Genomic DNA, 15,422 nt, shown 5'->3' on the forward strand with positions numbered 1-15,422 from the left:
GTGGTGCTCATGCAGTGGAGATTCAAACTCTCTTGAGGGTCTTGGAGGTAATGGTGACACAAATAATAGTGAGAGCAGCAAAGAACAGCATGTTTAGTGTAAAGCAGGCTGTTGGTTCCTACTTGGCACCTTCTTGTGTCTACTCCTGCAGCTGTGCTTGCCATCTTGGAGGGTAACTCTTCCTGAAAAGGATATCTTACTCCCCTTGTACATGTGGCTGCTTGTGGATACTCACATCAGTCCATTCTGCCCATTTCTCTGCAGCTCTGCTGGAGGTGTCAGCCACCAGAAAAAAACTGCCTCCAGGCACTCAGCTTCTACACCCTGCTGCTGGAGGGTTTGTGCTTAATTAGACTTGCTCATAAGGGTGGGGTGTTGAGTCAGAGTCTTTATGTGCTCAGAGCCGGAGATTAGCCCAGAGGCCTTTCCCTATTCCTGAGCAGCTGCGAGATGTTCAAAGGGATTACAACAGCCCTCACCCAGGTGAGCACATGGTCACCTGGCTGCTCCGATGCTGGGAGAATGGGGCCAACAGCTTGGACTTAGAGGGCAGGGAAGCCAGACAACTGGGCTCCTTGTCCCAAGACGGGGGCATTGACAAGGCAATTGGAAGACAGACATAAGTCCTCAGCCTCTGGAGATGACTTTTGTCAGGCACGAGAGAAAGATACCCCTTCAAGGAAAATATTACATGCCACCCAGGCAAGTGGAACACCATGGACAAAGGTACCTGAGAGAGCTAGCTGTGCTGGAAATGATTTATAATGAGCGTCCACCCATAGACCCAGATGAAGTCCAATGCACGTGATCTATGTGGCAAAAGTTCCTACGAAGTGCACCAACACCCTATGCCAGTTCATTGGCAGTTGTCTCCTGGAGGGAGAGGGACAAACGGTGGAGGAAATGGCCTCTCAACTTCGGCAATATGAAGAAAACGTGTCTTCTTCCCTACAGACCTGCATCTCAGCTGTAGAGAATATGTCACAGAAGTTCGACCAATTCATGGTCCCCCTGCCCGAGCCCGTACTTCAGCTGTTAGGAATAGGTGCCTCTTTGTTTAAGAGAGGGAATATAGAGAGTATATGCCACGGGTTCTACTCGCAAGACCAGGGAGAGAACATAAGCAAGTGGGATAGGCCACCTACTCCGACTCCAAGGGCATGGGTACGGGAGTTGTGGGGAGCAACAGTTAGAAGCAGCAACTCTTCCTGGAAAAATGCCACTCCAGTTTCCAGTGAGTAGCCCCCTAGACAAGATAGAAGGGTTGTTTTTAATTCTGATACCCTTGAGGGGACTTCTAGCTCTTTTCTACAAAAAGTATGCAATGACTGCCATGGCCAATATTAGGGAGGCCCTGCCTCCAGCCAGGTGGAGGAGAGGGACAACCAGGTTTATTGGACTGTGTTGATTTGTTGGCCTGGCACATCAAACCTCCAAGAGTACAAGGCTGTAGTGGACACCAGTGCACAATGTACTCTGATGCCATCAAGCTGTAAAGGGACAGAATTCATTTGTATTTCTGGAGTGACAGGGGGATCTCAACAGCTATCCTTATTAAAAGCTGAAGTGAGCCTAACTGGGAATGAGTGGCACAAACACCCCATCTCTCCTGCTGTGAAAGATTTATGATGAATGAAGACCTGAAGTTATGGACTAAATGAACTCAACGGACACATCAGAGGGATGGCCCATAAACTGAAGAGGAAGTGTGGTGGTAGATAACTGTAAAGTGTAAACCTAGGCATGATGTAGATGGTATAGAAGAAGGTGTGGAATGTCCTGCTTTGGGCTCGGATAGAGTTAAGTTCTATGAGGAACCAGGAAGGGGTACAGCCTGGGCAGCTGACCCAGGCTGGCTAGCAAGTATTCGATACCATCCTGACACCATGCCCAGTATCTAGGTGGGGAGCCAGCCAGAAGGAGCTCTCTGACGGAGTCGCAATTTTCAGCTGGCGGTCCGGAGCAGTTGGTCGAGTCGGATCCCAGGTGGTGAGCGACTGCGTCATGCACCAGTCCTCTTTATATAAATTCTCTCATTTATTGTTATACTGTACCTTCTCAACTTGTTTCAAACTTTGTTCTATTAAACTGTTCTTATTTCAACCTACACGGGTTTTTCCCTTTTCTCTGATTCCCTCTGTAGATGCATCAGACCTTTTGTCTTTCTTTTTTACTAGTGCTTGAACTGCATCTCCGCCCTTATGTACACAAAGGAGAAAACCCAGCTAGAGAGACATTGGCAGTGAGTTTAGGAAATGCTGCACGAGGGAAGAAATGATGTGTAAACCTGGGGAGGAAGAGAGTGCTGGAGTGGAGAGCAGGAATGTTGCCAGCATGTTCTTGGAAGCTGCAGTGACAATCTGCCTTCCCTCCCCGCCATTGAGGCCACTTGCAGTGCAGTGGGAGATGTGTAACGTTCAGTGCTGCAGCCACCCAGTAACTGCTGCTCTCAGCAAAGCCAGGCAGTTTGTATTTCAGACCCAAGGCAGAAGGGATTGGGTAGCTCTGTGTCTTTAGTTTATATTTTACTTACTTTATTAAAAAAAAAAATGTTTCTAGCTTTGTGTTTATCAGGCAGTTTAAGCTTTATAGAGATGTATTATTTTTCTTATCCTTTTTTAGAGTGTTTCTGGATCCCAGACACTAGAGAACTTTGGTATTTCTGCTGCAAATACTCTTGAATCCCATCCCACCAAGCCCTGTGGAGCACCAAGACCTGTCAATGGAGTTATTAACACGTAAGTTGCTTGAATATTAGGGGAAAAGATTGATTTATATGAGCTTGCCAAAGCCCCTTTGGAAACCAGCCTGTAATATGCTGGTTGATAAGTGTGTAAATAATCTCTTTTTGAAAAAAAAAGGCTGTGATTGGAAACATTTTGGAGGAGATTGCTTGCTTGAGGTTTTCTGCTGCATTGTTTTTCTGAAAATGGTATTAAACTGAGCTATGTTTACATGAACAAGCACTGCAGGCAACCATACAATGAACATGTTCAAAAATATTTCATTATGGACATTTTTAATACACTTGCAAATCGTATGATTCAGAGGTATTAGTGGCCCACTTTTCTGGAGATCCTGACGAACACAAATCCTACTGATTTTGGGAATAAGACTTTCTCAATTCTTTGTTTATCCAGGTGTGGTGGTTTAGCCCGGTGTCCACCAAGTCATAAAAACACTCCCCCTCCCAAACTGGACAGGAGAGAGAGAGAAATGTAACAAACGGCTTGTGAGTTGAGATAAGGACAGAGAGATCACTCAGCAAGTAGTGTCATGGGCAAAACAGACTCAACTTGGGGAGAAAAAGATTTGATTTATTAAAGGAACAATAAGAGCAGGGAGATGAGAAATAAAACCATCTTAAAAACACCTCCCCCTGTCGGAGAGAGCATCACTGGAGAAATGACAGACACCAATACGTTTAGGTCATAACTCCCATTTTACTAACAAGCATCAGACTTTTATAATCAGCAGCAAAATTAGCATGTTTATACTACTTCTAATTGGTCCTTTCTCTAAAAGCCAGCTGCACTTTCTGCGACAAGCCTTGCGGTTTCACATACTGCTTCAGCCTCCTCCTTGCTGGAGATTGTTATCGTTTAGGCATTCTTTCTTCTTCTTTTCTCACAGTCGAGAGCCGCTAAAGGATAATCTGCACATTAGTTCTCAAAGCATGGGTTGTTCACTGTTACCAGGCCGTGGCCTCTTTCACACAGAAATTCCTCCATATCCCCCCACCCCTCCTCTTCTCAGGGCTCCCCTTCATAGAATCATAGAATGGTAGGGGTTGGAAAGGACCTCCAGAGATCATCTAGTCCAACCCCCCTGCAGAAGCAGGGTCACCTAGATCAGGTCGCATAGGAACATGTCCAGGCGGGTCTTGAAGACCTCCAAGGAAGGAGACTCCACAACCCCTCTGGGCAGCCTGTGCCACTGCTCCATCACAGTGAAATAGTTTTTTCTTATGTTTAAGTGGAACCCATTACCCCTTGTCATGTTACTATCTACTATAGAAAAAAGGGATGTCCCAACCTCCTGACACCCACCATTTAGCTCTTTGTAAATATTAATGAGATCTTCCCTCAATCTCCTCTTCTCCAGACTAAACAGCCCCAGTTCCCACAGCCTTTCCTGGTATGAAAGATGTTCCATTCCCCTGATCATCTTGGTGGCCCTGCGCTGGACTCTCTCCAGCACTTCCCTGTCCCTCTTGAGCTGAGGAGCCCAGAACTGGACACAGGACTCCAGATGAGGCCTCACCAGATATGGCAGAGTAGAGGGGGAGGAGAACCTCCCTCCACCTGGTGGCCACACTCTTCTTGATGCATCCCAGAATGCCATTGGCCTTCTTGGCTACGAGGGCATATTGCTGGCTCATATTTAGCTTATTGTCAACCAGGACTCCCAGGTCTCTCTCTGCAGAGCTGCTCTCCAGCAAGTCACCCCCAGCCTGTCCTAGTGCATGGAGTTGTTCCTTCCCAGATGCAGGACTCTGCACTTGTCCTTGTTGAACCTCATGAGGTTCCTCTCTGCCCAACTCTCAAACTGGTCAAGATCCCACTGAATGGCAGCACAGCCTCTGGGGAATCAGCCAGTCCTCACAGTTTGCTGTCATCAGCAAACTTGGTGAGGGTACACTCTGTCCCTTCATCCAGGTCATTGATGAAGATATTGAACAAGACTGGCCCCAGAACCCATCCCTGTGGAATTCCACTGGCCACAGGCCTCCAACTTGATTCTGTGCCATTGATCATCACCCTCTGGACTCTGTCATTCAGCCAGCTCTCAATCCATGTCACCCTCCACTCATCCACACTCTGAGCTTTCTGATGAGGATGTTATGGGAGACAGTGTCAGAAGCCTTGCTGAAGTCAAGGTAGATTGCTGCTGCTCTCCCCTCATCTAGCCAGTTGGTTATGCACTCATAGAAGACTATCAGGTTGGTCAAACAGGATTTCCCCTTGGTGAATCCATGTTGACTCCTGCTGATAACCATCTTTTCCTTCATATGTTCAGTGATAACATTCAGGATGAGTTGTTCCATTACTTTTCCAGGGATGGAGATGAGGCTGACCGGCCTGTAGTTTTCTGGCTCATTCTTCTTGCCCTTTTTTAAGACTGGTGTGACATTGGCCTTTCTCCAGTTCTCAGGCACCTCGTCTGTCCTCCATGATTGTTCAAAAATGATGGAGAGAGGCTTAACAATCACATCGGCCAGCTCCCTCAGCACTCTCAGATGCATCCCATCGGGACCTTGAGCCTTAAGCTTGGCCAACAAGTCTTTAACCTCTTCCTCTTCCATCCAGGGCAAGTCCTCTGCTGTCCTGGCCATCCTGTTATCCTTGCTGGACTGGGCTTCCCAAGGGCCGGCCTTGGTCGTAAAGACTGAAGCAGAGAAGGCATTCAGTACTTCAGCCTTCTCTGCATCCTCAGACACCAGGGCACCCTCGGTGTTTAGCAGTGGGCCCACATTCCCCCTCGCCATCCTTCTGCTGCTGATACACTTGAAAAATGCCTTATTACTGTCCTTAACTTCCCTGGCTAAATTTAATTCTAGAAGGGCTCTAGCCTTCCTAGTTGCACCCCTGCATGCCCTGGCAATGTTCCTATACTCTTCCCAAGAAACCAGCCCCTGTTTCCACCTCTCATAGATGGCTGCTTTCTGCCTGAGTTGTCCCAGCAGATCTTTGCTCATCCATGGAGGCCTCCTACCTCCTTTTCCTGCTTTCCTACATGTTGGGACACACTGATCCTGGGCTTGGAGAAGTGGTGCTTGAAGACTGACCAGATCTCATGGGCACTTCTGCCTTCTAGAATCATATTCCATGAGATCCGTCCAAGTAGATCTTTGAAGAGGCCAAAGTTGACTTGCCTGAAATCCAGGGTCACGGTCCTGCTTTGTGTCCTGCCTCTTCCACACAGGATCTTGAACTCTACCGTCTCATGGTCACTGCAGTCGAGATTGCCTCCAACCTTCACATCCTCAACCAGGTCCTCCTTATTCGTCAGCACCAGGTCTAGCAGCACACCCCTCCTTGTTGGTTCCTCGATCATCTGTGACGGGAAGTTGTTATCAGCAATCTGTAGGAACCTCCTGGACTGCATGTGCTTGGCTGTGTGGCTATCCCAGCAAATATCAGGGTGGTTGAAGTCCCCCATGAGGACCAGGGACTGTGATCGTGAGGCAGCTCTCAGCTGTTCGTAGAAGGCCTCATCCACATCCTCCTCCTGATCAGCAAACTCCTACAACAATATCACCTGCCTTGCCCTGTCCATTAATTTTTACCCATAAGCACTCTGCTCTCTCCTCATCCTCACCCAGACACAGTTCAGTACACATTAATTGCTCCCTCACATAGAGAGCAACTCCACAGTCTGTCTTTCCTGAACAATCCATAGCCCTCCATGGCTGTGCTCCAGTCATGGCAGCTGTCCCACCACGTCTCTGTGACTGCAATGAGGTCGTAGCCCCGCATCTGCACCCACATCTCCAGTTCCTCCTGCTTATTCCCCAGGCTGCGTGCATTGGTGTAGAGGCAGCACAGGGGCTTACTCAAACACACAGTTTTCCCTGGATGGGTGCAGGAGGTTCCTCCCCAGTTTGGCTCTTCCTCAGGGTGGTCAGCCTTCTGTATCTCAGCCCAGTGTGCAGATGAAGGGCACTTATCATTGCATTCCCTGTCCTGCCCCGTTTCCCTGCTAGAGGGCACAGCTTGTTCTGTTTTGCTTCTCCCCCCACCCCCCAAGTCCCTTATTTTAAAGACCTCTTTATTAAATTTGCTAGTCTCCTCCCAAATAATCCAGTGCCTTTACAGGAGAGATGAATCCCATCCTGTCCCATGAAGCTGTAGTCCCCAAGGAAGGATCCATTGTCAAAGTACCCAAAGCCTTCCCGCCGGCACCAGCCTCTCAGCCAGGAGTTCACTTGGCTGATTTTTCCATTGCAAACTCCTCCTTTATCACCACTGAACGGGACAGAAGAGAAAATAACCTGAGCCCCTCTACCTTTTACCTGCTTCCCCAAGGATTTAAAATCCTTCTGAATCCTGGAGATGTCATGCTTCATGACATCATTCATACCTACATGGAACACAAGTAGGGGGTAGTAGTCTGCATCCCCAACAAGCGGTGGCACTCTCTCGGCCACATCCCTGATCTTGGCTCCAGGCAGGCAGCACACCTCTCGTGACTCTCTCCCTGCTCCACAGATGGGTCTCTCAGTGCCCCTTAGCAGTGAGTCACCCACAACAAGCACCCTTCGCCTCTTCCTGCGATGTCCATTACCTACTGCAGTTGGATCAACTGATGGGTTTTTTAGTGGGTTTTCCCCTTTTGGAGCTTGCTCGTCCAAGTTCCTTTTCGCCAGTGCCTCATACTTATTTGTAGTGGGCACTCTGGAAGGAGGGCTTTGAAGACAAGCCTTTGTCTTTCTTTTATTTTGTAACCAGTGTACATGACTTATTGGATTCACTGGAGGCTTGCACCTGATTGTGGAAGCCTCCATCTATCTCCATTTCTTCCCCTCTAATATTACAGAGCCTACTCACAGTTTCCTGCAGCTCTTTCACCATGCGCTGCAGTTCCTTACCTTGAGGGCACCTATGACACATTGTTGCCTCTGAGGCGTAGGTCCCTAAGCTGCCTAAACACTCCCTGCACTCTACCTGGAGCGAAGCTTCTCTACTAACCAGCTCTGTCCAGGTAGATGCATTGACCTTCACCTGAGTTTTGTCCACCTGAGCCCTGGCTTTAGTCCTTAGGCAAGTGCTCACCATTTTGCTAGGTTGAAGCTGAAGCTGGGGCACTTCTCTGACTTCTGCTTCTCTAAAAGGGCCGTGAGGTTGTTCCCTGCCTGTCCTCCCTGCTCACCCTGCCTGCGTGAACTGCCGCGCCACTCCTGAGTGCCGTGCTCCTGGTCGCTCGCACTCCCTGGAGGACGATTAAATCCCCAGCGGATGCTGCGGTTCCGCCTCCCGGCAGGACCGTCCCCCTCACGAGAGCTGCCTGGTCCTGACGGCTCTCCTCGCTTATCCTCCACTCCCTGTGCTCCAGGAATCCCTGGATTACCTCAGTCGGCCGCAAAGCCGTGAATAAATGAGCCTTGCCTCTGCTTTGTTTACCTACATTCCTTCCCCCACAGTGGCGCAGGGGATGGGGGTTGCGGTCAGTTTGTTACAGATGGACTTTGCTGCTGCTTCTTCTCAGGGAGAGGCCTCCTCGCACTTCCCAATGCTACAGTGTGTGGTCCCTCCCACGGGAGACAGTCACTCACAAGCTTCTCCAGCATGGGGCCTTCCACGGGGGCAGCTCCTCACACACTGTCCCAACGTGAGAGAACAGTCCACCAGGAGAACAGTCCTCAGGGACAGACTGCTCCAGCCTGGATTCCTCACAGGATCACAAGTCCTGACAGCAAACCTGCTCTGGCGTGAGCACCTCCCCTCAGACTCCCAAGTCCTGCCAGGAACTTGTTCCAGGATGAACTTCTTATGGAGTCACAGCCTCCTTCAGGCATCCACCCGCTCTGACGTGGGGTCCTCCACAGGCTGCAAGTGGGTCTCTGCTTCCCAGTGGTCCTCCATGGACTGCAGGAGGACAACCTGTTTCACGATTATCCTCACCACAGGTCACAGGGGAGTCTTTCTTTCAGGGCCTAAGCACCCTCCTCCCCCTCCTTCTCCACTGACCTTTGTGTCTGTGAAGATGTTCCCACATTCTCACTCCCTCTTGCTGCTGCAGTTTTGTAACTGTGCAACAACTTCTCCTTCTCAAACATGTTATTTACAGAGGTGTTACCTCCATCACCAATTGGCCAGGCCTGAGTCAGGTGCATGGTACAGCTTAGAATTGACTGACCCTAACCCTATCAGCTACATGGGAAGCTTCTGGCAAGTCGTTGATTAAAGAAGCCACCCCTGTAGCCCCCCTGCTTCCAAAAAACCTGACCCAGGCAAAACCACTACACCAGGCTGTTTTGTTGAGAAAGTCAGTAAACAACAATAAGTGAAAGAAATGCTCCTGTACTACAGGATGATTTCACAGAATCACAGAATGATGGGAGTTGGAAGGAACCTCTAAAGATCATCTAGTCCAACCCCCCTGCAGAAGCAGGTCCACCTAGATCAGGTCAGACAGGAACATATCCAGGTGAGATTTGAAAACCTCCAGAGAAGGAGACTGCACACCCTCCCTGGGCAGCCTGTGCCAGGACTCCATCACCTCAACAGTAAAATAGTTTTTTCTTATGTTTAAATGGAACTTTTTGTGTTCCAGCTTCATCCCATTACCCCTTTCCTGTTGCTAGATACAAGAGAAAAATGGGATGCCCCAACCTCCTGACATCCACCATTTAGATATTTGTAAATATTAGTAACATCCCCCCTCAGTCTCCTCTTTTCTAGACTAAACAACTCCAGTTCCTACAGCCTTTCCTCATAAGGAAAATACTTCAGTCCTCTGATCATCTTGATGGCCCTGCACTGGACTCTCTCCAGAAGTTGTATGTCCCTCTTGAGCTGAGGAGCCCAGAACTGGACTCAGTACTCCAGATGAGACCTCACCAGGGCAGAGTAGAGGGGGAGGAGTGCAGGGACCACCTTGTGGGACGGGATTCACAGACTACGCATCAGACCAATATGATCAATGCAGAAGCCGTTTATTTTAGCATTCAATCACATTATATATATTATTCTTTTCTAAATACATGATGTAATCTATTATGATTGGATAGCTCAGTCTATCATGCTCTGTTCACACGCCTAATAACAGAATATGATTTTTTAAGCTTAACTATGTTAGTATCTTTATAGCAGCAGTTTCTACATTCCTTTACCTAACTCTTTCTTTATCTAATTTCTATTCTAAGCTTACACAGTTTCTTTCCCACACACAGCTGCCTTCATATCTACATTCTAATAAGCAACTCGTCCTTGACTATTCTTCAGGCCCACTGTTCACTGTCTGATATAACTAAAGTCTGAGGCCTGCATCTGAGGCCTGTGTCTGAGCCTAATGCAGCTTACGGTTTCATATAACCAAAGTCTGGGTGGGCCACATGTCCATTTTCCTTCAGGTACATTGCTACAATTCCCCCTTTTTCTTCTTGGACCAGCCAGACTCTTTTAACAGCCTTTTCAATCATAGCAGTTACACATTTCAAAATCAAAGGTACAATCATTAATAAGACTACGATGATCAGCAAAATAAACATGGCCATTTTAACTATCGACATTAACCATCCTTGTATTCCCCATGATGATAACAAATTGTCTAACCATCTCCACCCATCTGACACCTGTAAGTGGGACACTCCTTCTCTCAGTTTCTGTATACTGGCATGAATCAATTCTGAATGATCTGATAAGTTCATGCAGCACATTCCATCAAGATCCTCACATCCATGACCATGAGCTAACAGTGAAAAATCAATAGCAGCTCTATTCTGCAGTGTTGCATGTCTAATACTACTTACATCACTAATTAAGCCTTCTAATGTTATTGAGGTTTGATTGCCTTTTTTGCTAATTTGCGTAGCTGAGTTAATGAAGCAGATACTCCTATACCTGGAGCAAATATGCTAGTTGTTATTATTCCTGACGGAGACCAAAGGGTAACATGGTCATCACATTTACGACAAATTGCGTGACATCACGACCAACAGTTTTTACACTAGTTGAGGCAACGGATTGAGGATGGATCAGCCAGCATTCTCCTCAGAGGTGCTGACTTTTTTTAGTATAGCTCTCTCCAAGCATTGCACAATTCCTACAACATACAAAGAATCAGATACAATGTTAACTGGAATGTTTGACCAGGTAGACAAAAAACCCATACAACTGCCTTTAATTCTAGTGTTTGTAAAGTCTCCGGTCTGTCCCTCAAGCATATGATCATTCCATTTTCCTGACTCCTGCCAAGTTATGACTGCTTTGTGATTATTTTTACTTGCATCTGTAGAGACTGTAAGGCTTTCAACTGGAGTTTCTGATCAATATGGAACCTCCTCAAAAATTCGATTCTGCAGAACTGCATAAATCCTCACTGTAAATCCTCACTGTGACAAAATCCCCAGTCTAAATACACTTGAGTTAATGGACACAGAATTCAATCTGGGCCTTTGCCAGCAATTTCAATAATTCTGGTGCGGCCTTTCATTATCAAAAGACCAAACGCTTCCAATCTAGTGACAATCAAAAAGCTAAAAATATCCATTCCAAAATTTTTAATGGTTGAGGTTCACTTTCCACCCACTGAGCATGGGGATATTTTCCATTTCCCCCATTGATTAACATGAGCTCTATAGGGACATGTGATGTAAAACAACTTGCAGTGGTACCAGATATCTTGTTTGCAATAGATTGTAGTGCTGGCTGTTGCTTCTGAGACAAAGCTCGAGAATCATCTGCATAAGTACTGCTTCCTAGTAGAGGCATAAGAGGCACTAAATCCTCATTAGTAATTCCACACAGAGAACGTACCCACTGTATGTCTCCCAATCAGTTTTTGGATATCTGCTAGGTTTTTGATATCTGTTTTGATCTGAATTTTTTGTGACCGAATTTGAGCACCAGTAATCACCCAACCAAGGTAGGACCATGGTGCTTGTTTTTGAATTTTCTCAGGAGCAATTTGCAATCCAGATTGTTTTAGCTCAGACTGTAAATAAGGTAAAACATTCACATCTAAATTTTGGGCCACTATAAGGATATCATCCATATAGTGATAAATTATCCAATCAGAATGTTTCGACCTGATGGGTGCCAACGCCCAAGTCACATATATTCGGCAAATGGTTAGAGAGTTTTTCATCCCTTGGGGAAGCACTACCCAGTGATAACATCTTGCTGGCTCCTGCTTGTTCACAGATGGCACTGTAAAGGCAAATTTTTCACAATCACCAGGATGCAAAGTAATGGTAAAAAAGCAATCCTTTAAATCAATTACTTCCTATGCGACCTGATCTAGGTTGACCTGCTTCTGCAGGGGGGTTGGACTAGATGATCTCTAAAGGTCCCTTGCAACCCTACCATTCTATGATTCTATGAATAAATGCCAATGTTCAGGTAGCATAACTGGTGAGGGTAACCCTTGTTGTAAGGCTCCCATGTCTTTCATTACAGCATTAATGGCTCTTAAATCATGAAGCAAACGGTATTTCCCACTTTTCTTAGGAATACTAAAAATAGACATATTCCAAGGACTCGTAGATGGAACAATATGTCCCTTCTCTAATTGCTCTTCTACTAAACTGTGAATTGTGGACAGCTTTTCAGATGTTAGCGACTATTGATCAATCCAAACAGGAATATCAATTTCCCATTGAACTTTAAGGATCCAGAATGTTATCACTGAACATATGAAGGAAAAGATGGTTATCAGGGGGTGTCAACATGACTTCACCAAGAGGAAATCCTGTTTCACGAACCTGATAGCCTTCTATGAGGGCATAACTGTCTGGCTAGATGAGGGGAGAGCAGCGAATGTCATCTACCTTGACTTCAGCAAGGCTTTTGACACTGTCTCCCGTAACGTCCTCATCGGAAAGCTCAGGCAGTGTCACTTGGATGAGTGGACAGTGAGGTGGATCGAGAGCTGGCTGAATGACAGGGTGGTGATCACTGGCACAGAATTGAGTTGGAGGCCTGTGGCCAGTGGAGTTCCACAGGGATGGGTTCTGGGGCCAGTCTTGTTCAATATCTTCATCAATAACATGGATGAGGGGACAGAGTGTACCCTCAGCAAGTTCGCTGATGACACCAAACTGGGAGGACTGGCTGATTCCCCAGAAGGCTGTGCTGCCATTCAGCGGGATCTCAACTGGCTTGAGAGTTGGGCAGAGAGGAACCTCATGAGGTGCAACAAGGACAAGTGCAGAGTCCTGCATCTGGGAAGGAACAACTCCATGCACTAGGACAGGCTGGGGGTGACTTGCTGGAGAGCAGCTCTGAAGAGAGAGACCTGGGAGTCCTGGTTGACAATAAGCTAAATATGAGCCAGCAATGTGCCATCGTGGCCAAGAAGGCCAATGGCATTCTGGGATGCATCAAGAAGAGTGTGGCCACCAGGTGGAGGGAGGTTCTCCTCCCCCTCTACTCTGCCATATCTGGTGAGGCCTCATCTGGAGTCCTGTGTCCATTTCTGAGCTCCTCAGCTCAAAAGGGACAGGGAAGTGCTGGAGAGAGTCCAGCGCAGGGCCACCAAGATGATCAGGGGAATGGAACATCTTTCATACCAGGAAAGGCTGTGGGAACTGAGGCTGTTTAGTCTGGAGAAGAGGAGATTGAGGAGTGATCTTATTAACATTTAGAAATATCTAAAGGGTGAGTGTCAGGAGTTTGGGAACTATTTCACTGGAGAGTGACGGAGCAGTTGCACAGGCTGCCCAGAGGGGTTGTAGAGTCTCCTTCTTTGGAGGTCTTCAAGACCCGCCTGGACATGTTCCTATGCGACCTGATCTAGGTGAACCTGCTTCTGCAGGGGGATTGGACTAGATGATCTCTGGAGGTTCTTTCCAACCCCTACCATTCTATGATTCTATGATTGGCCATCCCCCAATGCCTGCAACTAAAAATGCTGGTTAGTCAGTCTCATTCCTAGCTGACTCAATATACCCTGGCCAACTAAGGCATTGTTAACATTTAAAACATATAGTCCTGTCCGAGCAATTGAACCATCTGACATTATGAAGCTAATAACTGATTTGCTATTTTGAGTTGATTGGATACCTCCAACTCCAAAAATTCCTCCTTATTGTCCAAGGGCCACATCACAGGCCAAAGAGACTTTGCTATAATAGTAACATGTGGTTTAGGCCCATCAGGGAACAAAAGACCACAGTTAGCCTCAAGTACCGAAGAGGCTGAGAATTGCCAAAGGGCAGGGAGAGCTTAATTGCTGCTTGGGGAATAAAACAGAAAATAATTTAATGCAACATCAACTAAAAAATAACCTTAAAACCAAAAACAACACAGAGTAATACAACAATGAAGAGTCAGACCAGCCTTTTTAAGAACACCTTCTTGCCACACCTCCCCTCTTCCCGGGCTCAGAGTCCTGATCCCGAGGTTTTTACCTTGGGACACGAGATGACAGGGAGTAGGAGTTTCAGTCAGTCTATTCCCGATAGCTTCTGCCGTTTGTCCCTCCTCAGGACAGGTGGGCTCCACACCAGTGCTCCCTGCAAGTCCGTGGGGTAACACACACACGGCAGCCCTGCATGGGCTGCTCCGACGCACATTTATTCCAAAGGCTGCAGCTCGTCTCTGCCTCTCGTGTGGGGTTGCTCTGCGACGTGCAGGCTCTCCAGCACGGCCTGGGCCATGGCCGTCTCCCCACACAGTCCCTCGCCCGTCCAGGCTCACTCACACGGAGCTGCTGATAACTCTCGGTCCTGCCATGGATCTCCATAGGTTTCAGGGGCACAGCTTGTATTCTCGCCACGGCTTGCAGAGGGGTCTCTGGTCTACTGCTCCTCCTTCCTTCCTCCTTCTCTAGCTTAAGGGTCCACATGGTCACCTCCATCTTGTATCACTCATACACCTCCTGCCAGCACTTCAAATTCCCGTCCCCTAAATAGTGCTGACAGAGGCGCCAGATTGGCCCAGCCGGGCCGGAGGTGGATGTGAACCCAGGAGCCAGGGGAGAGTCCGCAAACTCTTTACCGGGTCTTCACTGCAACCCGCTCCCCCTGTTACTAAGCAAAAGCTGCTCCTTGCTAAACCAGAACATAACATCAGCCCCAGTGCCCAAAATCATTTGTATTTTTAACTGCTGTTGATCTGGACCAGTTAGTAATACCAGATCTTCAGGCTTTGATTTACAAATATCCATTGCAAACAATATCTGAGGATCACCTGTGTATCCAAAGCCTCTATTCCCTCTATGTTTCTCTCCTTTATTTGGCACCATAGATCTAAATGGTATGAGCTGAGCAATTTTAGACCCTTTTTTAATTGACACAGGCGGACATAGGTTCTGCACCATTATACCAATGACTCCTTCAAAGTCTGCATCAGTTATCCCAGGCAATACAAATATACCTTGTCACTATCTTGACGACTGACCAAGTAGCAAAGCACATAAGCCATACCCTAACGGGCCTTTCATTTCAGGTGGAATACAATGAACTTGATTGTCTACTATAGTAATGTCTACTGCTATTGCCAAGTCCACTCCTGAACTCCCTGAGGTTGCGGAGGAGAGGCAACCCAGGCATCCTGTACTTGTGTCGTGGCGCACGGGACAGTCACCCTGGTTATTGAGTTTCCCAGCACCCTGCCATCTCTGTGAAATCTTGAATGACAATCTCCTACCCTGTGATCAAACTTTCCACAACGATCACAATTTCTTGCAAAGCCAGTATTTCTTGGTTCTGCCGAGTTTGAAACTTTTGCCTTGTTTTTACACCGAGTTTTAGTGTG

The 15,422-nt window shown here is 47.3% G+C and overlaps 1 protein-coding gene across 4 annotated transcripts in view; it reads left to right on the forward strand.

The window, feature by feature from the left end:
• Positions 1–15,422, forward strand: part of LOC133628388 (KAT8 regulatory NSL complex subunit 1-like) — a 152,116-nt gene that overhangs the window by 103,776 nt on the left and 32,918 nt on the right. For all 4 annotated transcript variants that reach the window (XM_062016507.1, XM_062016504.1, XM_062016508.1 and 1 more), the window contains one exon: positions 2,623–2,738. In XM_062016507.1, coding sequence (XP_061872491.1) covers positions 2,623–2,738 — 116 coding nt within the window. The remainder of the gene's footprint in view (positions 1–2,622; positions 2,739–15,422) is intronic.

This window comes from Colius striatus, chromosome W, assembly GCF_028858725.1.
Source record: "Colius striatus isolate bColStr4 chromosome W, bColStr4.1.hap1, whole genome shotgun sequence".
Classification (NCBI taxonomy): domain Eukaryota; kingdom Metazoa; phylum Chordata; class Aves; order Coliiformes; family Coliidae; genus Colius; species Colius striatus.